Below are 22,850 nucleotides of genomic sequence, written 5' to 3' on the forward strand. Positions count from 1 at the left end.
GTTCAAATGATCGCTGGAGACTAACTTACAGGATATTGCGACAGACAGCACAATGTATTTTCAAGATTTTGAAAATCACACAATGCATTGCACAAGCTTTCAATATTGCCAACATACAGTCAATTATATTGCACAGTATAGATCTTATTTAAACCATATAATAACATGTCAATTGTTTGGTTACAATTGTTGAAGCTATTTTTTTAGTGAGGTTATAATGACTGTTTGGGAGACAACCTCCTTCTTCAAGTTCTTTTGTGAATTTTATGTCTGGATGTACTGTATTAATAAAATAATTCATTAAGTAATATAATAATTAAGTAATTAATTAATAAAAGGACATGTTTGTGAAATTACATTTTGACTCTTTATTTCCTCTGTGGCATATTTTGTTTCTGAAATTGGAAAAAAGTTCCAAAATTGTGCCTGCAATGCATTTTAAGGCCCCCGCACACCTGCTACCTATACAAAGCAACTATTTAGCTGCTTGTTAAAAGTTTCCAGTGCGCTGGGACCCTAAACGGTATTCTTGGTTAATAATTTCCTTAGTGATTAGTAATTAATTTTCGTCTGAAGATTTTCACAGCTTCTTTTACCAATGTTGGTGGTGGTTCTCGGGTATTGCTGTGTAGGTAACATTTTCACTCAACGTTTCACTCCTACTGGGAGCATTATCAAGAGAATGGGAGGAATCCATTCTCGTCCCGAGCTTATACATATTTTGCTAGCCATTGTTGACCCAATTTTGAATTTTAGGCGATAGCTGTTGGTCATTATATTGGGCCAGGAATCCTCTCCATATACGGCTGAGGTTAAATCCATCCTCCCTATTAAAGTTGTTAGGCCATTTCGCTATCTCGATGGATTCACGTATAAGACGCAGATGATGTTCTTCTGTCTTCGCCAATACCCGTGTAGCGTTAAACATTATTTTATGCCCAGGGCTGGAGGCATAATGTTCAGCGACAGCTGATGCATCCCATTGATGAAGTTTTAACGCTCTTTCGTACTCTTTAAGCCTTTGGGAGATAGAACGCTTGCTCTGTCCCAAGTAGCTTCTGCCGCAGCAGCAGGGAACCTCATACACTCCCATAGATTGAAGGGGAGGATGGCTATCCTTCAGTGAAGGTAGGATATTTTGAATTTTCTTCACCGTGCAGAAGCAAGTCTTAATGTTGCCTTTTTGAAGGATCCTAGCGATTCTATCGGTGACCCCGGAGATGTATGAAAGTTTTGCATGTGTTAATGGCTCCTTCCCTTTGTGGTCATCATCTTGAGGCAGGTGTCTTTCTCTCATCGCTCTATTTATGAAAGAGACACTGTAACCATTACCTTTCAGTGCCCACATAAGGTGTTGCATTTCACCACTAATATGCGCATGCAGAGCACTCTGCATCACACATGATTTTGACTCGGTGGGTTAGCATTTTAATGACGCAGGCCTTTTGTTGTGGGTGGTGATGCGATGTTGAATTCAAATACCTGTCGGTGTGGGTCTTCTTTCTGTACACTGAATGGCCTAGGCTTCCATCCATTTTTCTTTTAACCAGGACATCTAGGAAAGGGAGACAACCTCCTTCTTCAAGTTCTTTTGTGAATTTTATGTCTGGATGTACTGTATTAATAAAATAATTAAGTAATTAATTAATAAAAGGACAAAATTCAGGGTGGAGGTTTTCGGGGTTAGCACCGCGTAGATTGGTCTCTGCAGACAACAGTTTCGCCGGCATTGCAGCAGGCTTCTTCAGGTCAATGAAGTGGAGATCTGAGGTATCGCCTGTCTCTTATACACCCCATCGGAGGCCGGTGTCTTCTCATTGGTTGGTTCATGGGGCTCAGTTGGCTTCTCATTGGTCCGCCCCTCTTGGTGTTGTCTTGTCTCTCTTGGTTTCTTTCTGAGGACTCTTTTCCATGTATTTGAAAGCTGGTATCCGTCCTCCCTGTTGAGATTTCTCGGTGTCTTCATTATCTCAATAGCTTCCCTGATGATCCGGGGGAAGTATCTTTTTTCCATAGCAATGACTTTTGCATTGTCGTAGTCGGGATAGTGATTCGGCCCACTCCATGTGTGCTCAGCTATGGCTGAGAGGCGTAGTTGCTGGTTCCTAGTAGCTCTTTGATGTTCTTGGAGCCGCACCTTGAGGGGTCTGCAAGTTTGTCCGATGTATGCACTGCCACAGCTACAATCGACACGGTACACTCCACAATGGTGTCTTGCGGGGACTTTATCTTTGGCCTTGCTCAGGAAATTGGAGGTTTTTGTGGGACAGGAGAATCTTGTCACTATTCCATGCTTCGATAGCACACGTGCTATCTTTTCACTCGTCCATCCCACATACGGTAGGAAAGCGAAAGCCGTAGGTTTCTCCTCATCTCCTGTTGTAGGTTCAGCGGCCCTTGCCAATCTTCTTTGATGATGGCATTTTTGTTGTATCCGTTTCCCTGTTCAATCTACGCGGTGCTAACCCCGAAAACCTCCACCGTGAATCTTCGCCACACCGCGAAAGCCTACAAAAGGACAAAATATCCAGTAAATTGACTTACTTAGTTTAGTATGCAGTTTTAATTTATTCCGTGAACTTTAATGTAACTTGGCTCATTAAAAGTACAAAGGAATTGATAAATTAATATACTGGAGTCGAAAAATGAATGAGAACGTTAGGATAATATTTGAGCTTTAAATACAAACGACAACATGTGGTTCAATTAAATACCCCGCTCCTATCCACTTTAACAATCGAGCTTACGACGCTGCTTTCGATTCCTCGTTTACACGTCGATCTTTATCAAAACAAAACACGGTAGCCGCTGCGCAGTGAATTGAATTTTGGCGTGAGGTTGTGAAAACGAAGTGCTCGTGAAGTAACAAGGCATTGAACATAATAGTCGTTGAAAATCCGGGAAATATTTCTGTGAGTTTCTTCGTCAGTTTGGGGTATTTAATTACTTCTAATGGTTCCCCGTAATTTAAGTTTGGTGGATTTCATTTACAAGTGTCCCTACAAAGAATTATTTATTGACGCCAGTCTGTGTACTTGTGCATAATTAATTTGTGATGGGGGCATAAGAATCCTTTTTCCGATTTAGGGCTTAAAATAATCGTCTTCCAGTCTTTGGTGAGTGATCATTCTATTTCAAAATGGCATGCAAAGCAGAAGTTCCCATATTCGAGGCTCATTCCGAGCAAGCCTTTAAAGATCATGTGAGTTTTCGGAGAGAGCCGGCTATTTTGCGTGGGGCAAATGTTGGGGAGTGTGTCAAAGTCTGGTCTCCGGAATATCTCGCTCGTAAGGTCGGAAATCTTCCCGTTAAAATTCATGTAAGCCCAACACCGAAGATGGATTTCATAAGAAAGAACTTTATGTATAAAACGCTCCCATTTGATGAGTTAGTGACAAGAGCTTCAAGAAAAGAGCAAGACTGCTACTTTATCCACCCCCAGGAACTTTACTACCTTAGATCTCTTGGTATTGAGCCTAGGGGCACAGATATTGCTCACTTTTCTAAACACTATCCCACTATCTCTGATGACTTCAAATTACCTAACGTTTTCGATGAGAGTAAATATTTCTCAAGTGTACTCCGTGTGAGCTCTTCAGGGTTATCATTATGGACCCACTACGACGTCATGGATAACGTTTTAGTTCAAGTTCGTGGGAAGAAGACTGCCATTCTGTTCAATCCAAACGATTCTCTTAATCTTTATCTTGTCGGAGACAAGTCCCAAATAATCGATGTCGATGACGTAGATAACCCTCAGTTTCCACGATTCAAAAAGGCTATTAGGTATGAGTGCCAGCTTTTACCCGGTGACATCCTCTTCATCCCTGCATTGTGGCTTCACAACGTTCGACCCCTGGATTTCAGTGTTGCTGTCAATGTTTTCTGGAAAAATTTAGGTCCTGATTTTTATGACAAAAAGGACATTTACGGAAACAAAGACGTCATTCCTGCAGCGCGGGTGAGCTCAGATGCAATAATTGGCGTAGTGACTTGAAGTAATAGTGGTCGTGCTTTGTATATTATTCATCTTGAATATACGCTCGTAGAAGCCATCTTAATGGGATGGATGATTCCGTTTTCGTTTTTCTTATAGGCTCTTCAAACTCTTCAGAATGCCACAAAGTTGCTAAGTTCACTACCTGCGGAATACAAAGACTTTTACTATAGAAGGATGATTTCTGAGCTCGAGAACAAGCTGGACTCCGTTGTGAAAAGTGAATCAGAAAGCTGATTGTTTCTTGTTTCATTTACTTCTTCTTTGCCTATAGACCTTAACAGAGACTTGATACGATTTACTCATGTCCAATTTAAACACACCAGTGGTTTGTTTCCAAGAAGGGTTCAATTGTGCAGATTCATTTGGTATCTGGTTAACAAGATTTCATTTTATTGCCGATAAGATTTCATGAGTTATGTGAATCGATGTATCATCGACAAATATTTTCATGTCATCAGCATGAATTGTGAAATTACATTTTAAATTACTGAAATGACAGTCGAGTTAATGAATTCATAGATCAGACTTTGACATGATGGAAGTTTGAGACAATAGCATATTCATTGTGTGTGATGCCTTGTAAAAATAAATTTGCTATTATTTTATATGAGGATGTGAATGCCTATTCTTTTCTCTCAATATTTTCTTTTTCAATTTTATGACAAAATGGGAAATGTGGAGTGAAGTAGTAATTGAAGTCTAGTTTGAATAAAATTAGGATTGCTTGAAAACATTTAACCCTTTGCGGTCCAACGTCAAGGCTGGCTCGACAAGTTTAGTGCTACAAGCACCTGGCTTGTCGTAGCATCAGGTCTTACCTCGAGTTGAGCTCAACATCAAGGTGAAGTGATTTATACAAGGGCAGTGTTTCAAGAGATTACCTGATGTGCTGTCAACTCGAAGTTAGACCTGATACTACAAAAAGCCTAATGCTCGTAGAGCTAGACTTATCAAGCCAGCCTTGACGTTGGACCGCAAAGAGTTAAATACTTCAAACAAAGGCACCCATTCACATGATCCCGTTACCAATGCTAATAAGTATCTCCATATGGTGATCAGAACTTGCAAGGCAGTTTCATAAATACATTCTGTTACAGCCCCCAGATGCCATATCTTAAATTCAACTTGTCTTAATTTTATCCCCTTTATCTTTGCAGTAAATACTGCCATTATTAGTGGAAGCGATTCCATGTACTAGAAGGTATAACAGGGTCAAAATAAAATGGCTTCATTGAAACAGAGCAGGCACATTGGTTATTCACCCGAGAAATCGTCTAATAAATATAATTAATCAACCCTTTTGTTTTAGTCATGCTTGTAATAACAATTTTGAGGTGAATTGTTTTCAAAATATTGAAGAATATCTGGCATATTTTGTGGTATAATTTTCTTTTGAGTAATTGTCCGTACATAGCCTGCTAACAGTATTGTCTACTATTGCCCATGCCATTTACCTGTGAAATATAATTTGTTAACTCCCCGCAGGTAAACATATCTTCTTAATTAGACTTTTATTGAGTCAATAGTTGCTAATCTTTCATTACTATATAAATGCCAATTATGATTTGTGTGCTAATTTCATCTAATGCTGCAAATCAAGCAGTCAAATGCCTTGGGATGTTTCTGAACCTGAACCTGCGGTAAGGTGCGAAAATTCTACTGAAAAGAAAATTTGCCTCGCTGAGGATTCGAACCTGTATCTTTCTAATTTGCAAACTTCCTTGTTAGTTCAAGTTGTTGAATACCTGGAATTAATTTAGGGGATCAGGCTTCAAATCCTGGTTGAGACAAATGATTTTTCCTTCGTTGAATTTATACACTTAAATATGACCTTGAATCCAGTGGCACAGCGAGGGGGGGGGGGAGTTTGGGGGTTAAACTCCCCTCACCCCCAGAGCTCGGAGAAATTTTTGAGTTTAATCCATTTTACTTAATTGGATTGATATTACTAATAGAATAGTGTAAATATTAATAGAATATCTCTCAGAAAGCCGTAAAACTCACCATTTTGAACCATTTATCTTAAAATTCCACTATTTATTAATCTCGCACATACCACTTATCCTGGTGGGTATGCCATAGCCCCACACACCCCGGTATTAGTTGCACCTAAAACCCCAGCTATAATTCCTAGCTGCGTCTCTGCTTGAATCATTAGTGGTCAACCTCTGGCTTTTCCAAAGTTATTTATTTGAATAATTCTGTAGGAAGACAGTAGAAAGCATTCTTCCATGCAAACTTAAAAAAGGTCTATTTGTGTGTCCAATTCATGCCAGCAGGTAATATTAGTAGAGGGATATCTTTAAAAATTATTAATGTGATGCTATGCTCATGAATAACTTTTGAAAAGTGAAGTACTCAATTCGTTTATTGTTGATGACCTTGCGTTTTGGAACATAATGAGAGTGCATTATCTGAATTTACAATCTTGGTGAGATGTTATCCTAACCATATCTTCAATTAGGACTGTTAAAACTAATAAAGTATCAGCTGGTTATTACCTATGGCTCTGCAGGACCTCTATAGATTCTCCGCTCGCTGTTCAGGTTGGCTCTTTGAATTGATTCTCAGTAAATCTCTAGCGTGTAGGAATGAGGAGTGCAAAGTGGAGAAATGGCCAAAGAAAACATAATGCTCTGTTTTGGTGGAATTAGATAGGCTAAAAAGAGATACTTAAATTAATGAGGAAGCATATGGAATCTAATTCTTTTAAAAATCTCAATTCTAGCCTTGCACACCTTCCTAAGTAAGACATTAACAACTACTTTTACACATCAGGCATGTTTTTATCACCATGTGCAACAAAAAATGTCTTTAAAGCTCGTAAGTAATTGGAAAATTTGTAGAAATAGATTTTTCATTTTTTTACCTTTTAAGAATTTTTAAAATAAGTTTAGGACCAGTGGTTTATCAAAGTTGCTAGAGAACAAATTGCAATCTTCATTCTGATACATTAATTGCATTCAAAATACGTTGGTGGCTTATATCACTACTTCTCATTCTTGAAAACATTACTATGTATCACCCAAGGGCGTACCCAGGATCACAACTGGGGGGGGGGGGAGGGGCAAGCCATAGGATTTATGAGATTATTTCCTTGAAAAAATAGTTTTATTTTACTTACATATCTTATACTAATATATATCATTTTTCGTGGGTGTAAATAAAATTTGTTGAATACTTTGGTTTCAATTCAGTACTGATTTTTCTAAAAGACTTTTGCGATTTTTGCTTCTGGGGGGGCAGCTGCCCCTCGCTGGATACGCCCTTGCTATCACCTTTATTTAGGGATGACCTCCTTAAATGGCCATTTTTCTTCCTCCATTTTGTGGCTGTTTAAGACAGTTTTCCCGTACCTAAGTAAGGTTTTTACGAGAAAATTATATGCATTGCATGGAAGGTTGAATCTCGGGCAATCATCAGTAGACTGTTGAAACTTAGGTAATTTTACCATATTGAGTGAATGGTATTCCAGCCATGTTTGGAAACCATGCTGCTTTAGTCTTAAGGTCAAAGGTAAGAAGCCTTATTAGTTCCCCACGTCGGCACACTAGTGGAGCAGCTAAACAGGCTTCTCATCTTTGACCCAAGGACGAAAGCGAGAGGACTTTATAATTATCGTCCTCTCAAGTCAACAATCGTGGCTGGAGAACTTGGAATCTTCACTAATCTTGAACATTGCTGTGGAAACTTTCACAAGACTTTTATTTTATTTTGATGTTACCTTTAAGATTCATTTTTCATTCAGTGAATCTAGAAAGTTGCTCAGTTAATCATCTCTCTTTTGTGGGTAATTATCTTTGAAATTTTCTATTATCTGTCGTATGCCAATGATTAAATAGTGTACATTGTATGTTCCAATAAGGGTACACAAATTTGACTCATGCGTACCCGTTAAAGGTATCTTGGAATGGTAATGCTATGGAATCAGCACTGTTGGATACCTCTTATCAGCCAGAATTGGTGAACAAGCCGAGGAACGTCTGCCCCGTTGCATACAAGGCCTTGGGTACAATCATTGACGGTGTACATTGTGATATTTTCATCAGCAATTACAGGTGGGTTTCGCTCCCTAAACTTTTATCAGTTGCTTTTATTGTTTGTGTGCTTATTTTCCAGTATTGTGTCAGATATAAACTCTTGTGTTGTATGCAACCATTTAAATAGTGATTATCTATTTTGATATTTTTTGTTTGGTACAGTGGAACCTCGTTAAAGTGAGTACGGGCTATAGCGAGACCCCCGCGAGAGATAGCCGATGCACCGTCAATTGACCCTATAATAAGCATGTTAAAAAATTCGTTTTTACGAGACCCTTTCGGCGTTGGCTCTCGCCATAGCGAGGGTTTCACCGCCGGAAGACTTTCATCAAGACTCCTTAACTTCTGTAATTGCTAGCGATCTGTTAGAAATGAAGTTAATGGAGTGCTCAGTCTCAAATTTATGTGGTAAACTGTCGTTCGATAAATATAATGATTGACGAAACAATGCTTTGCATGATTTTTATTCAGTGCGGCGCTTATAAATTGTTTGAATAGTTAGTCGTTATTTGAGTAAGGAAATTAAGTGATGCAAAAAAGCATCGCCTTTCATCTGTATTTATGCTTACGTTTATCGGATAGAAGTTCATCTGTCACCGCACCACTCCTGTTCCTGTATATCTGTTCGCAACAGGTATATTGGCTATTATTTGCTCCACCTCCGGTAAAGCGACAATTCGCTATAGCAAGTGTTTATTAGTGCACCGTGGGGTGTCGTTATATCGAGGTTGCACTGTATTTCATAAATTCAGTGTGCAAGTGATATTTAAGTACATATTAAGAATAGGGTAGTTTCCTTCATCAGAGAAAGCGAAAGGCATTGATTGCGATTCATTACCCACCGTTAGTGTATTCATAATATTCAAATTATTTGGTTTCGGATATCCCAGTTTAGGTGAATGTTAATGGTCAATTTTAACCCCATTTGAAAAGGGCCAGATTGGCGAGGTTCCTGTGATGCCACTCCACGTGACATCACAGGAACCTCGATGCTATACCAGTATCCCAACGGAGTTGAGAAGCCACAAAATTGAAATGCCTTCTCATCTTCATTGCCAGAGAAGAAATATGCACCCATAAATTAATCTACCTTCAGAATTCATGGTTAAAGTTATAGTCTTGATAATGACGTTGTAACGTTGAAACTAGTAGACTGCAAAAATATAAGGTTGTGGAATAGTACTGTGTTTTTTTTTATTTAACCATGAATATCTCATCGTTCCACCAAGTAACGCCTAAATCTGTTGATTATATTTACCTTCAGAATGTTTCTAAAATGTGCCTTTTCGAAGTCGTAGTCAGCCATTGTTTAATATGTATGCCGTAAAATCTTTAAAACTATTCACAACTGTTTTTCACACACCCTTCAAGTCATAAATTAGTATTGTCTTAGCTGTTTGTTATTGTCATTGCTGTTTGTTAATGCCGTGGAGTGAATCTGCTTACTCGCATCCTGATGTCACAGGGCTTTCTTGTAGCGCGAAAGAATTTAGTAATTTTTGTGAACTTTGAAGCTCTTGTAACAACAAGAATATTGAGAATTAAGAAGTCATATAATGCATATTTTAATAACTTTTACTTAATTATCTATTTATCTAAAAAAATACTATTTAAATTTTATGAGAGCACCCCATTGTGGTTAGTTACTGATGGAAGAGGGAAAGAAATTATATTTTCAAATTTACTCTAAAGGTCTAATGGTGGTGTATCCTTATTTTCTCACACATGTATCTATATCTTTGAGATTTGAAGTTCCCATTATCATTCTGTCATTCAGGTAGTCCTCCGTAATTGTTAACATCCATTTTTGTAGCATGATTTTACTTAATTTTTAATGCTTAATATATCACTGCATCAAATTACCTTTTAATGTCTTTAAAAGTTGGATGTTTGATAAAATATATATCAACAGACTTTCTGGAAAAGTTAATCAAAAGCACATAACTAGGAAGAGTGCTTAAGTAAGGGCTTAAGTACCCCTTGGAAGTTTTTTCAGCTATTCCATGTATATTGTATGAGACTGACTAAGCACAGTGTTAGTTGGCATACGAACTTTTATATAAAAACTTTATTGTGTATTAATGCATGTTTTTTACAATTTAGTGTTAATCTCTTCACTATGTGGTTTAAATGCTAGTGGAAATTGTTCACTTGCAGCATTGAAAGGGAAAAGTTGATTTTAATTAGACTTAAACCTCTATTGAATTATATTTTTTGCTATGTGTGTGGTCAGATTGGAATGTCAGTTTGATATTAAAGTAGTCACCCTGAAAATAATTGTAATGAACATTAGCATTGGTTGTAATTCTTGGCATTGCTTCTCATGGGGCATCTTTGATTGATGGTGCAAGGATTAAGATGTATCCTTATACTCTCAAACTATACAAAGTCTGTTACAAAGGAAACCTCTGCTAAAATTTGAGTTTTGGTTCTTTAAAATAAGGCTTTGCATTCTTTTCCAGGGATAAAGTCTTGATTATTATTTCCCAGTTCAAAAAAATTGGAGCACTTGTCCTAGTGCACAAGGATGAAGTACAATACAGCAATACAGGGTCTGTCTATCACACCAGGTAAATTTTCATTCATCCTTTGTATTTTTAATTTTGAAGTCTTATTATATGATGCATGTATGTAATGTGTGTCTTGTGAGATATGGCATGTGTTAGTGGCAATGTACCCTACATTTGAGTATTGCTATTCTGATCAGCACATTTTCACATTGCATCTCTTTGTATTTGAGATGATGTGACACTTAAATAATCCCCTAAATCCATATTAAAATCTCTGGAAAATTCCATGATGAAAAATATGTGAATAAACTCATGAAAATTCTCTGATCATTGCTGTGAGATCTTTGTCATTGAAAGACAGACAGTCACTGATTTTAAGGTTCATGATTGAATGATGACAATCCCTTGTATAAATGAAGAAAAAGATTGATTTCTTATAGGTAAAGCCTGTAGCTGTATACCAGTTTTTATGTATTCACATCTATCTGTCGAATATTCAAATAATGGTATGCAAAAAAATTATAAATGTTTTATTAAATCATTTGAATAACGATTTGAACCACAATGCATTGGATCAAATAAAGTTTAATAATTTTTTGCCGTAAAACCATTTTCTCTGAGACGAATAAAGCTCCATATTATTAGTCTTTGAGGAAATTGATTCGTAGGATAAAGTTCTTTCCACTATCGTTTCATTTTCATGAAACGAAGAGTATTATTTGGATGGTGAGTGTATTTGCAAACTTTCTTTGCTATCTTTCTTCAGAGCCGAACTTAGCAATAGGAAGTGTTTTTGGTAAATTATCATGTGAGGCCAGGGTACAAGTACCCCATCTTCTGTCTACTATGGTTAGTGAAGGCATTATGTGCACTCTTCTTTTGTTCATTGTGGAATCAAGTCTTCTGGTGATTATATAGTTTCAGGATACCGTTGGTCGAAATCCTATTTTACACCTGACACAAAATTGTCCTCTTTCAAGCTTCATCTGTTTCCCCATTGGCCGTGCAGTTATTTTGCAATTAGAGCAGCTATTTTTCCAAAACGTGTTGGTGCTTTTGCTTATGAATTTGTGCCATTCATAGTTTTAACTTATTATGTAATTCTGGTAATAGATGGGAAGCCTGGTCAAATGCCCCCATCGTAAGCAGAGGTGGAGAACTATCAAGTTAAAATAAAAATTTATTTATGCACAAGTAGAACAGGTAATTTAATATCATCTCACCTATCCTTAATAAAGAAAAATTAAAAGTTGGTAAAATAAAAATCAATTCAATAACCTGAGTAAAATATAACTAACAAATTTTCTAAATTATTGAAAAAAGGCCCACCAAGAGCGAAGACACCCCTGTATGTATGTACATAAAACAAGCAATCCTCAAAGTGTTAACCCCAGTTACCGGCTAACCTGCATCAGTTAACTCTGATTACAATTTTAATTATGGTTGGCAATAACTGCCACAAAATGTAACCATATGTAGTTGCTTTGACCACAGAATAGTGAAATGGGGCTTTGAAATTTTTTAACACTGGCCCGTGGCTTACCTCATTTGTCATATTATAATCTTAAACCTTTGTGGGTAGTTAATTCATTCATTACTTATTACATTTTCTAGGTCTCTGCTAGGTAGTGATAGTGATGAAATTCATGTGTCAGCGCGATATCTCTTCGAGCATCTTGCTATAAACAAACCAGCTGTCTTTGGCATCTCCCTCAAGAATTACAGTCTGAAAACCCTTGTCTTACTGAAGGAAATCCTCCTACAGAACAAGTTGTGGTGAGTGTAGATATTGTATCTGGTGTGTAATGTGTGTACATATATTAATGTCCGCTGAAATTATTTCTTGAATGAAAATTTATAATTTGCTAACAGGTTGGTCCAAAATGACTAGCATATTTGGTCAGATTGTGATTGGGCCTCCAGGAAGTGGTAAAACAACATACTGCCATGAGATGAGCAAATTCCTGCAGCAAATAGGGAGGAAGGTGGCCATTGTAAATATTGGTGAGTGTCATTTTTTTTCTGGAAAATTTCCATGGAGGAAAAATCATTTGTCTTGATGAGGATTTTGATGTTGGAAGTTTTGAATATTGAACCCTGTACCTTTGTATAACATATGTGTGCCTCTATTGGATGTTTATTCTGAAAATATTCACTAGTAATATAATATTTTTAGTTTTTTTACAAATGTGCATATATTCTCTGGAAAAATGCACTCTTCTAGAGGAAAGAACTTCATATACATTAGAATTTTAGGTAAAAATTATTCATTTAGGACTTGAAATATATTAAGTAATGCTTTGCACATTTCTTTTCTATCCAGCTATATCACAAAGTACAGCCATCCAAGGTTTTTGAAGTGTGAATGTTCACTCCATGTTGACCAAGACTTACAAAGGGTGATCAGATGGCCACTCATTAGAAAGAGGACACAGAAGGCTGAAATGTAGGATATTATGTATTTGGGACACTTTATCAATTGACAAAATATTTATAATATATTAACCTGTTACTATGGTAAACTCGGGCATAAAAAAGGAGATAATAGATGCAGGAAGATGACCGAATGGAAGAGAATCACACAAAATAATTGTTTATCTTCTTATCTTATCAGTAATATTTATCTCTTAAGCAAATTTCTCGGCGGATATATTTTTTTCCAGAAACTGTCTTATCCAGTTTTTAAGAATCCTCTTGTTGCTGTGAAATTGCTGCTTGTTGTTGAAATTGTTGATCTTCCATGCTGTGAAAGGTTGTCATTGAGTTCACATATTTAAAAGCAGCCCATGACATCAAAAATTCCTTCATTTCATCACTGAATCTGCTCTTTTCCAAAAGCCAGTTGATGTAGTTGAAACTCTAAGATAAGTGAATATGCAGTAGCAACAATTTAATCCTCATTAATACAGCAAACTAACTTTTTTTGGTAATAGGGTAGTTTCCTTCATCAAAGAAAACAAAAGGCAATAATTGTGATTCGTTACCCGCCATTAGTGTATTCATAATATACAAATTATTTCGTTTTAGAAATGCCGGTTTAAACGAATGGCAATGGTCCATTTTTATCCTCATTTGAAAAGGACCAGATTGGCGCCCATGCGATGCCACTCCACGTGACGTCTCAGGGACCTAGTTTCTATAGGAGAAGATAGGAGTTATACATCGTCTGAGGTTACCAATGCATGCATGAGGCGCAGAGCTCAGGGAAACATGTCTTAATAATCACTTATTAAAACTGGCTAAGGTCGGAAAGTTTTCCTCGTTTGATAAGGTATTAATAATCCTTATTTAAGCCAAGCGCTACTAGCCAGCAGGGTACTCAGCTACCCGCTAGCAGCCTGCGACGTATCAGCGCTAAGCCTCGCCTCACGGTCACCTCACCGGGCGGGAGGGGGAACCAGAAATACGACGTACGGAGAGATTTCCCGGCATTCATACTTATGCGTCGCGTTTTCGCGCGCTTGAAATTTTTCACTTTTCATTTAATCGGGAAAAATAGATATTGTCATTTAAAAATCTAAAAGCGTGAAATACGTACTCCAGGAGTAATAATCTTTCGATTAGACATTAAAAAAATAATTGGAAACCACCCTATTAACAGTAACCATGCCTTTTGTTCATATGCTCAGTTCTTAGTGATCAGAGGAATTAGATTCTGGTCAGGGAAACACTTCAGACACGTTGTGTAGAAGTGAAAATGGTAGTTGAAAGTGCAGAGCATTTGAGTGGCAAGGGGGGCATTTTGTTTTGCTTACGTTTGGAAAACGATGAACCCTGTTTAGGCACATTCCTTCTTTTTATTCTCAATGGGAAGTGCAAAGGTTGATGCATTTTCGTCATTAGTTGATGGTTGGTACAAAATATTATGTATATAATCAACTAAAGGAAATATTTTCAGCATTACAAAGTCAAGTGTTGATATTGTGACCGCTTCTATTATATTCTAAGTTATCTGTGGTTCATGATTATTTAGGCCTCACCTTACATCCATAAGCATATGGATAATGGAGAGTTGAACGTTTAAGTTATTCCTCATTGTATGACATGTTTATTTTTGTCTGACGGAAGCATTGTAATTACTTACAGATCCTGCTAACGAAGGGATGTCATATGAGCCTTCGATTGATGTATCCACGTTGGTAACCCTAGAAGATGTAATGGATACTTACCATCTCGGGCCCAATGGAGGTCTCATGTACTGTATGGAATTTTTGGAGAAGAATATTGATTGGCTGTTTGAGCAGATTGGTCGCTTCAAAGGACACTACTTCATTTTCGACTGTCCTGGACAAGTGAGTCTCATTTTCATGCATGCATGCTGGTGCTGTACTTAAGTCTTGATGTTACAACTTTAGCATTTACTGCTGCCGTGTACAAATTTTGTGCACTGGAGTTGGGTATTATTGACTTTGTAAAGAAAACGGAACCTGATCATGTATTTAAATCAAAATTTTCCTTACCTTTTGCATTGTTGTGGACTACATTTTAATTATTAAAATGCTTTCCAATGATTAATGTAAGTGTTAGATAAAAGTACCTGATTTTGAGGTTGTGTGGACATATCTCTGAATTGTTGTCACCCAAAAGTCATTCCATAGCAATCAAAGTTGATCAAAGTATTTGTTTGTTAAATCTATGTACATACTCTAAAGCCCATTTAAACCACTCTCACTCAATCACTCATTCAAATTTTTGGGGTGAACAAAACAAGATTAGGCATAAAGTCATAGAATTGACCCCCTCTAAAATCGTCAGAAACCCTGGGAAAAATTGTCGAACTCTTTAAATTTTCCATTTATTACAGTGTTGCGAACTGCCTCTATGCCTTTTTGCGGGCATTTGAGGGTCATAAAATTGATATTTCAAAAATGTCTTTTATCTATTCTAGACCATTTGCTACATCAAAACCAATGTCAGTGCAATCAGAGACTTTTAATTTTGGCCAAATCATGTAATTTTATTATTTTTTTAAGTATTATTTCAACTATAGAGGGAGATACAGCATTGCATCATAGATCGAGTGATCAGACAATGCCTTTTCCGGGGGTTCCAGGAAGGGCGCTGCCCTCCTGGAACCCCCAGGGGCTCTGCCCTCCTGGAACGATAGATAGGAATAAACGATAGCAGCAAACATATAAATGCTATCAATAGATGTTATCAATTTTTGTTCTATGCAAATTCAGCTGGATTGGGATATCACAGTTTCATTCTTGGAATTCTGCATGCCCACAATGTTATTTACATGTTAACCTCTACGCTGGTTATAGTGACCAGCAATGAGATTTTGAACCATGCTGGTTATGTAGTGATTAAATCTCGGTGAATATCTGACATCACAGTTGAGTCGGAATTCTTGTTTAGGCATGGACCGTAACCTATTTGGCATCAGGCATCTTGCTCAAGCAAATTTTTTTGTTTTCATTCATTGTGGGGAGAGGGATTCATTGTTACTTAACCTTTTTTCTTTTCATTTTTCCTCTTTTATATTTTTCAAATAAAATCAGAGAATGAACCAAAATAAAATTATATTTTATTGCAAGACATTTATAAATGAAATAAGGTAAAATAATTTAAGTTAAGGTAATTTTGCATCAAAATCATTTCTAAGTCATAATAAATACTAAGATTAAATGACCAAATAAATTTTTCCCTGTAGAAATTAGAGAAAACAATATGTATTAATGGCACAACACCTACAGTTTCACATGCAATGCATTGAGTTGAGATTACCCAAATAATTCTGTGGCTTGGGTTCTCACCCGATCAGCTTATCTCGTCAATACTTTTTTGTTGTGATGTTTAGCAGCAATTTGGTGGCAATAGTGGCTAATATCAGATGGCAGGTGTAATTATCTAATGTGTATCTAACTGGTACTTAATTTTGGCTGCTATAAATGACTTGTTTTGAAATGAATGGATTAAGTCTGTGTTTTGCTGGAAAATGTACAAAAATGGGTACTTTCTTAGATATCACTACTACAAAAAGTACTGAAACGCATTACTTCTATTAAAGTTAATGTAAAAAACTCAAAATTTGCTCCTATCTCCATCATTTGGGTGTCCTGGTTGGAGTTTCTGATGGTTGACAGTTTTGTCAGTGATCTCACTAGCATCTTCAGGTTGTAGGTTCAAATTTGACCTGATTTGGATCATAGAATCACTGGTAAAACTTTCATTAGCCAAAACTTACTATGCCGAGGATACCCAAGCAATAGACAATATTCATTAATTATTCTGTGGAAAGGAGAAGTATTTAGAATTTTGGGCAAGTAGGTTACCTTTTCTCCATTCATTAATTAATAATCATGACTTGACTGTGGATAATTTCTGCACCAAAACTAGTGCTGTTCTGTATGTTTTTGTCTAATCTGTTTTTTTTTTAAATAATATCTTAGGCTTCTCTAAATTTTTCCTAATAGAATTGGTTTTCATTGCAGGTAGAGTTGTACACTCATCACAACTCTGTGAAAAACATAACTGAGAAGTTGGTCAAGTTTGGTTTGCATCTCTGTGCCATCAATGTCGTTGATTCTCATTACTGCAGTGATCCAGGTACTTCCTTTGATCCTCCGTGAAACTCTTCTAACTTCTTTTCATTTGTTTAAAGATGGCCTTCATCAAACTCTTTCTTCTTCAGGAAAATTCGTATCAGCTCTCCTGATGTCTCTGACAACAATGCTGAACATGGGGTTACCACATGTCAATGTGTTGTCTAAAACAGACTTAACGGAGAGGTATGGGAAACTAATGTTTCACCCATCATACTACACTGATGTCCTGGACTTGGAATATTTGTTGGATGCCCTAAATGATGATCCATTTGCAACGAAAAGGGGAACAAAACTGAACAAAGCAATGGTGGAGTTGATTGAGGGTTATAGTCTTGTGTCCTTCCTCCCATTGTGCGTCAATAATATTCAACTCTTGGGGAAGGTCAGGGCTGCCGTTGACACTGCCAATGGATATATATTTGGCAGTGGTGAAGAACGCAGTGTCAGTGCTCTTCTGTCCAGTGCTGTTGGTGCGAACTTTGCGGGTGACAGGGACTTTGGTTTTGGAGAATGAAGAGGGGATGACGCTCATTGGAAGTGTTTTTTTTATGTAAGCCAGCTTGTGCTTCAAATTTTTAAATTGAGTAATGTGCGGATTTTTCAGGTTGGAAAACTATTGTGGAATGAATGAATTCAATCAAGATTGAACTTACTCGATTTGCTTATAGAATCATCCCCTCTGTCCAAATTTGCATGGGAGTGGATAATAAAAACCCAACATCACCAGATTGATTGGCAAATCATTTATTTTTGTCGACACATGCTAAGGCATAACAATTTTATGTACAAAAAATAACTCATTTAGGGATGTGAAGCACAACATGTTTTCGGATAAATTTTGCTTGTGATTTACACAAATCGTCAACATGGCACTTAGGCATTTCCTTTAATTTCACATTGGGTTGGAGGTATGTACGTACATTTAGACATGGAAGTAAATTGAGTTGATGCTAGATTGAGTGTTTGCTTTTGCAATTAGCTTCAACTGCTTAACAATCCCCACAGATACCTGAAGAACTTATGTATCTCAACCTTGGTCTCAAAATTCTCTTCATGCCACTTGCTAACCCTGTGTTGGGGAAAAAGCTGCTTTAATGTTTGAAAGGAAACTGTTCAATTTAGTGAGAGCATGGAATATTTGTATTAGGTTTCTTAACAAAATAGTAAAAATACTAAATTTATGATTCACTAAGACCGAGCAGAAATCATTAAAAATCAACATGTTAAATGATGATTTAAAGCAATTTCCGCACTGTCTTATCTTTCTTAAAATGGGCAGAAAGCAAGAGCATAATTGTTGAATTGTTCACTGCAAAATAAGATATGGACACTGATCCTGGTTTAATTTAATTCCTGTCGGGGAATTCCAGCAATTACATGAGTCTTGAACCTAGCTACCCTCTTTCAAGGTTAACTCCTGTCTCAATGCAACAATTGTCTCCAGGTATTGAGAAGGCAGCTTGTCAGCTGGCACGTGTACTCATACTCTTTGTTCATACTTGTGTTGTTCAGTATTTCTGCTTTAGAATATTTTGTTTTATATCAATTGATCTTTTGTGTTACTCCCCTGAAATCATCTTCAGAGTAAGTCCTTTGGATAACCCCAATGCTAGCTAAATAGTTAAAATATTTTTAATAGGTTTATTATTACTTGGAGCAAAACAGGGACCTTCAAAATCCAGTATTTCAATTAGTAGTGAATTTAGGTAATTGTGAACAGTGGAGTGAGATGAGTATGTATACTGATTCCTTAAAATTGAGAGGAATACCAAACCGTTTTCTTATTGTTTCAATTATATTTCTTGCTTCTCTATAGCAATCCGTATTACTCTGCTTGAGTTTCCCTTACTGTGCCTTTGTCTGGCTAACTTATCTCTAACATTGTATGACATTTAAGAAGGTGACTTTGCCTTAAATGTCATGATTTCCTTATTCAAGCAGGATTTTAGAGAATTAGTCAAAACTATAAAATTCAATTACCTTCAATAATCACTAAACCAAAATACAATATAAATACTAGAGCTTTATTTAGAAATTTGCAAAAAACATGAATGCTTTAGATGAAGATAACCTATGCTTGAGAACTCACAATTGTGTACACCGCAATATAGCTTTAGAAATAAATTCATCACCAAAACAGAATAAACAAAATCAACAATTTAAAACAATGTTGATGTGAGAAGATTTCCGGCTGACTTGAGAAAAACTCACAACAAGCATGGTATTCGGATCTCTATAAATATCCCTTATAAAAGTCCATTTGGAGAACATTGGCCAAAAATTAAATTCCACTCCAAGCACGCACAAATGGAAGAATCCATGCTAAATGGATTCTGCACCACCCATCAACCAGTTTCCCCACACAGCACTTGCAAAACGAGGCAGTTTTTTCAACAGCATTTGCACCCTCGAAAGAGCATCGTGCAAAGCGGAGAATTTAATAGAGGTAGGACCAACAATTGAGTGTCTTGGGGCCACAGTGTAATCTTGTGTCTATGAACACCCCCTTTCATTCAGTACTTTTTCAGCGCCTTGCGAATAAGAGCTAGGCGTTGTTTGTGAGCTTCCGTAACCACTGCACGCTTATACGGTCGAAGCTCATCAGTTCCAAACCCTGGTATCCACATGTTCCAATTGCGTTCTGTAAGGAAAAATAAGGAAAACAAGAATTAACTAAGTGGTCTGACATAGCTTATGAATCAAGTCATTTCATTCACACTAAAACATGATTCCACACATATTAAGGTGAATAATTCTGCAGAGAGGTCTTCAAGCATGTTTATTTTGGACATGCTTCCATGTTAATCAGTTAACCTATAGCAGTTTTACAAGCATTCTTCCTCGGGTCTTAAGCACTTGTTGATGTTGTCCAGTGTCTGACAAGTCTGACTTTTCAACTTTATAAGGAACAAACTGCATCGACAAGTACTTCAATTATTCACGACATACTTGATGTATAGATAAAAATTTTTTCTGTTCCACTAGTTTCAAGCAACAGCATCATTTCCAAGAACAGAAAATACATTTTCCTCTAATTTTCACAATGGATGGAAGAGAAAGAATAGTGGAGTAACATGAAGTCTTTTGAATCATGTTCAACATAAACTTGTTCCACAAAACCTGTATCTTTTCACTCCTTTTTATAATGTTATGGTCCAATGATACAATAACTCATTATTTCATCCAGATAGTTTGTTGAAATTTGCACATATTTTGTGCCTGAAAAAAATTTTGGTGGTATATCTGCGATGAAGATGTTAATGAAAACAAGTAATTGTGTTCTCAGTATATGCTGCCATGTAAATTAGATTGGAACCTGGTCTTGTTAAAATGTTTGTTTTTTTTTACTAAATAATGACAGTAATCACTGATTAATATAAATGTAATATAACTATTATCTATTTTAATACTTGTAGCTTGGAATTACATTTCGACCTCGTGAGGGAGGGACTAATCGATTGGGTACAAGTGGTAAGTGGCTCGGACTAAGCTCAATGGCAGATGGGTAGGGGGAAAAGTGCCCCTCATTATTTCTCGAAAGATTTAGAGGATAGCAATTTTGTAGCTGGCTCTCAAATGAAAGTGTTTATTTCGCCAACATAACAAGCAATGGTTAAATATAATTGATTAATGTTAAAAAGCCACTTGTTTACTATGCATACGAGATTAGATGGTTACTGAAGGGTATTGCAAGCTACCAAGATGCCATCAAAAGAAATGACCCCCCACAAAACAACCTCAATCCATATCGCAGTGAGCCTGGGCTTTAAAGATAAGACAGGGCTGGGTGAGCAGGCAGGAAGACAGGGTCAAAGTAACACATAAAATTTACCTACAGCCGAGATTGAAGATGGCGTTCACTTGCTTTCACGGGATTCATTAACTAAAACTCCACACAATAGTGTAGGTATTACTCACCAAGATGGAGCTGGACATCTCTGACATCAACAGTCGTGGCACGTCGGTGCTTGGCAAGGAGGCAGGCGGCACCCACAGCTGACTCAACAAAGTCATCAGCCAGCTGCAGAAGGACCTCCTCCACTTCCTCATCCAACTGCTCCGAGGGGTCAACCTCTCGAACCAGATCCTGAAGCCTTGATCGTGTCAGCATCTGCAACAGACACAAATTTAAATGCATCACACTTTCAATCATAGGTGGGAGTGAGTCAAAAATATACCCCAAAACCTATGAAATAGTTTTATTCACTGGGGCTACTGATTTAACTGTTTTCACAAGGAGCATAATTTACGGATAATGCATTAGATTTTGTTTCCTTCACTTCTTAACTTTAAGAACCAGAGAACATTTCCCCATTAATATGTATACCGTACATCATAAGGACTTTTAATCATACCGAAAACCTATAGATATTAATATACATAATCTAGATAATTAACATCTATATGTACTACTTCATACACGGGGAATTCCTACACGGTAAAGTACTGGATTATCTGCAGGATTTACAAAATTTTGACATGCAATTCTGTCATAGCCATCAGCAGCACTGACTGTGCTGTGAGTCACTTGTAACAAATTTAGGCAAATACAGCTTAAGATTAACTCAGCGTTCTTCAGGAGAGGATATCAGCATCAATTGATCAAAGATACAGTGAGAGTTCACATTAGAGGAATTTTAGCGGCACACAGCATCATAACAGTTAATAGTCAAAGGCTTTAATGCTATCAGTAGCTCCGAATATACCATTGAGCCCGGGGAAATTAGATATTCACATGTCGTAATACAAACTCTGCAAAGGCTGACAGAAAAAAATAATGGGAGTTCTTTAGATCGTGATAAAAATTAAATGGTGTATGGCAAACCTGCGTTTCATTCCCAGCATTAGAAGACGAAGACACGGCAGTCGACGCAGCGGGAGAGGACTGTGGTAACTTAACGTGAGGGACCTGCCCTCCACTTGATGTTCCCACATTGATGGGGTGGTGTAGGAGTAGGGGTGTAGACTGGCTCCCACCCCCAACTAAGGGAGAAACGTTGTGAGTCTGTCCAAGATTTCCTGTCAAGTTGGATGTCATCTTGGGCTGGAAAGTACATCTGAATATGAGATAAATGCACACAAAAGAGGCACTCAATAACTGGTCATCTAGGCATGAGTGGAATTCTATGATGCAACCAATACTTTCAATTGATCATTATTTTTCGGGGACGCTCATTAAAATAAGATCATAACAAATTGAAAGCAAATTTATCTCGAATTTACAGCTAACCTGGCCTTACTCAACGGTTTTCAGGCTGAAAATTCACCCAATTATATGCCAGAGCCCTGAAAGCGTGCGTTGGCATAACGGAAATGCCTCGACAGCGATATTTTGTGTTAGGTAACTTGACACAGGATTTAATTTTACCAATTACACCTATCCCGAAGTGTAAACGCGTCCAATTGATTGCGCAAAAAGAAAAATTGACTTCTAGGAAGTTTATTTTTAGTCATTCAGTCAGCTTTTTTGTTTAATATTATCATCAATGTATTCTGTAAGTAACTGATTTCCAAGGAAATTAAGGCAAAATGGTTGCTCGTTGCCTTTCTTACGTTGCATATTCACCAGTGGAATTCTGGTTCGTTGTTCAGTCAATGACGTTACCTTAAAAGTATCCTTTATAAGCCCAATTTATGCACCCATAAGAAGGGATGTTCAAACATATTCAGAGCTCCCAGATTTAGTGCAGTTCCTTCCTCTTTGGCATTCAGAGACCGACTGCGGCCACTGTTAACTTCCAAATTGTTT

At 37.1% G+C, this 22,850-nt stretch overlaps 3 protein-coding genes across 6 annotated transcripts; 2 read left to right on the top strand and 1 right to left on the bottom strand.

Annotated features, from left to right (window-relative positions):
- Positions 1-2,825: 2,825 nt before the first annotated feature.
- Positions 2,826-4,607, top strand: LOC124165971 (tRNA wybutosine-synthesizing protein 5-like). The gene is made up of 3 exons (XM_046543521.1): positions 2,826-2,912; positions 3,088-3,961; positions 4,097-4,607. Exons 2-3 carry the CDS (start codon positions 3,140-3,142, stop codon positions 4,232-4,234), a joined length of 960 nt encoding a protein of 319 aa, XP_046399477.1. The 5' UTR covers positions 2,826-2,912; positions 3,088-3,139; the 3' UTR covers positions 4,235-4,607.
- Positions 3,033-17,829, top strand: LOC124165972 (GPN-loop GTPase 2). 3 transcript variants are annotated; one of them, XM_046543522.1, is made up of 8 exons: positions 3,033-3,116; positions 7,901-8,058; positions 10,503-10,610; positions 12,165-12,326; positions 12,423-12,554; positions 14,637-14,842; positions 16,988-17,102; positions 17,188-17,829. In XM_046543522.1, the coding sequence occupies exons 5-8, from the start codon at positions 12,434-12,436 to the stop codon at positions 17,613-17,615; spliced, it is 870 nt and encodes a 289-aa protein (XP_046399478.1). In that variant the 5' UTR covers positions 3,033-3,116; positions 7,901-8,058; positions 10,503-10,610; positions 12,165-12,326; positions 12,423-12,433; the 3' UTR covers positions 17,616-17,829. The 3 variants fall into 3 exon arrangements, with proteins under 3 accessions (XP_046399478.1, XP_046399479.1, XP_046399480.1); XM_046543523.1 differs by lacking the exon at positions 3,033-3,116 and adding an exon at positions 6,806-6,823; XM_046543524.1 differs by lacking the exons at positions 3,033-3,116; positions 7,901-8,058; positions 10,503-10,610; positions 12,165-12,326 and adding an exon at positions 12,874-12,996 and having other exon boundaries at positions 12,445-12,554.
- A 1,275-nt stretch (positions 17,830-19,104) lies between these two features.
- Positions 19,105-22,845, bottom strand: LOC124165974 (transcription initiation factor TFIID subunit 12). 2 transcript variants are annotated; one of them, XM_046543527.1, is made up of 4 exons: positions 22,707-22,845; positions 21,927-22,145; positions 21,020-21,212; positions 19,105-19,742 (listed from the first exon to the last, which is right to left on the bottom strand). In XM_046543527.1, exons 2-4 carry the CDS (start codon positions 22,137-22,139, stop codon positions 19,615-19,617), a joined length of 534 nt encoding a protein of 177 aa, XP_046399483.1. In that variant the 5' UTR covers positions 22,140-22,145; positions 22,707-22,845; the 3' UTR covers positions 19,105-19,614. The 2 variants fall into 2 exon arrangements, with proteins under 2 accessions (XP_046399483.1, XP_046399484.1); XM_046543528.1 differs by having other exon boundaries at positions 21,927-22,158; positions 22,707-22,833.
- Between the last annotated feature and the right edge of the window lie 5 nt (positions 22,846-22,850).

This window comes from Ischnura elegans, chromosome 9 (genome assembly GCF_921293095.1).
Source record: "Ischnura elegans chromosome 9, ioIscEleg1.1, whole genome shotgun sequence".
NCBI lineage: Eukaryota > Metazoa > Arthropoda > Insecta > Odonata > Coenagrionidae > Ischnura > Ischnura elegans.

Bases quoted from the DNA above. Each gene is read 5' to 3' on its own strand.
- LOC124165971 (XM_046543521.1), top strand. From the start codon at position 3,140: ATGGCATGCAAAGCAGAAGTTCCCATATTCGAGGCTCATTCCGAGCAA. The intron at 3,962-4,096 runs GTGAGCTCAGAT...TTTTTCTTATAG, and splicing joins ACGTCATTCCTGCAGCGCGG to GCTCTTCAAACTCTTCAGAA.
- LOC124165972 (XM_046543522.1), top strand. From the start codon at position 12,434: ATGACTAGCATATTTGGTCAGATTGTGATTGGGCCTCCAGGAAGTGGT. The intron at 12,555-14,636 runs GTGAGTGTCATT...AATTACTTACAG, and splicing joins GGTGGCCATTGTAAATATTG to ATCCTGCTAACGAAGGGATG. The intron at 14,843-16,987 runs GTGAGTCTCATT...TTTTCATTGCAG, and splicing joins TTTTCGACTGTCCTGGACAA to GTAGAGTTGTACACTCATCA.
- LOC124165974 (XM_046543527.1), bottom strand. From the start codon at position 22,139: ATGACATCCAACTTGACAGGAAATCTTGGACAGACTCACAACGTTTCT. The intron at 21,213-21,926 runs GTTTGCCATACA...TGTCTGTTGCAG, and splicing joins ATGCTGGGAATGAAACGCAG to ATGCTGACACGATCAAGGCT. The intron at 19,743-21,019 runs GTGAGTAATACC...TTTTCCTTACAG, and splicing joins AGATGTCCAGCTCCATCTTG to AACGCAATTGGAACATGTGG.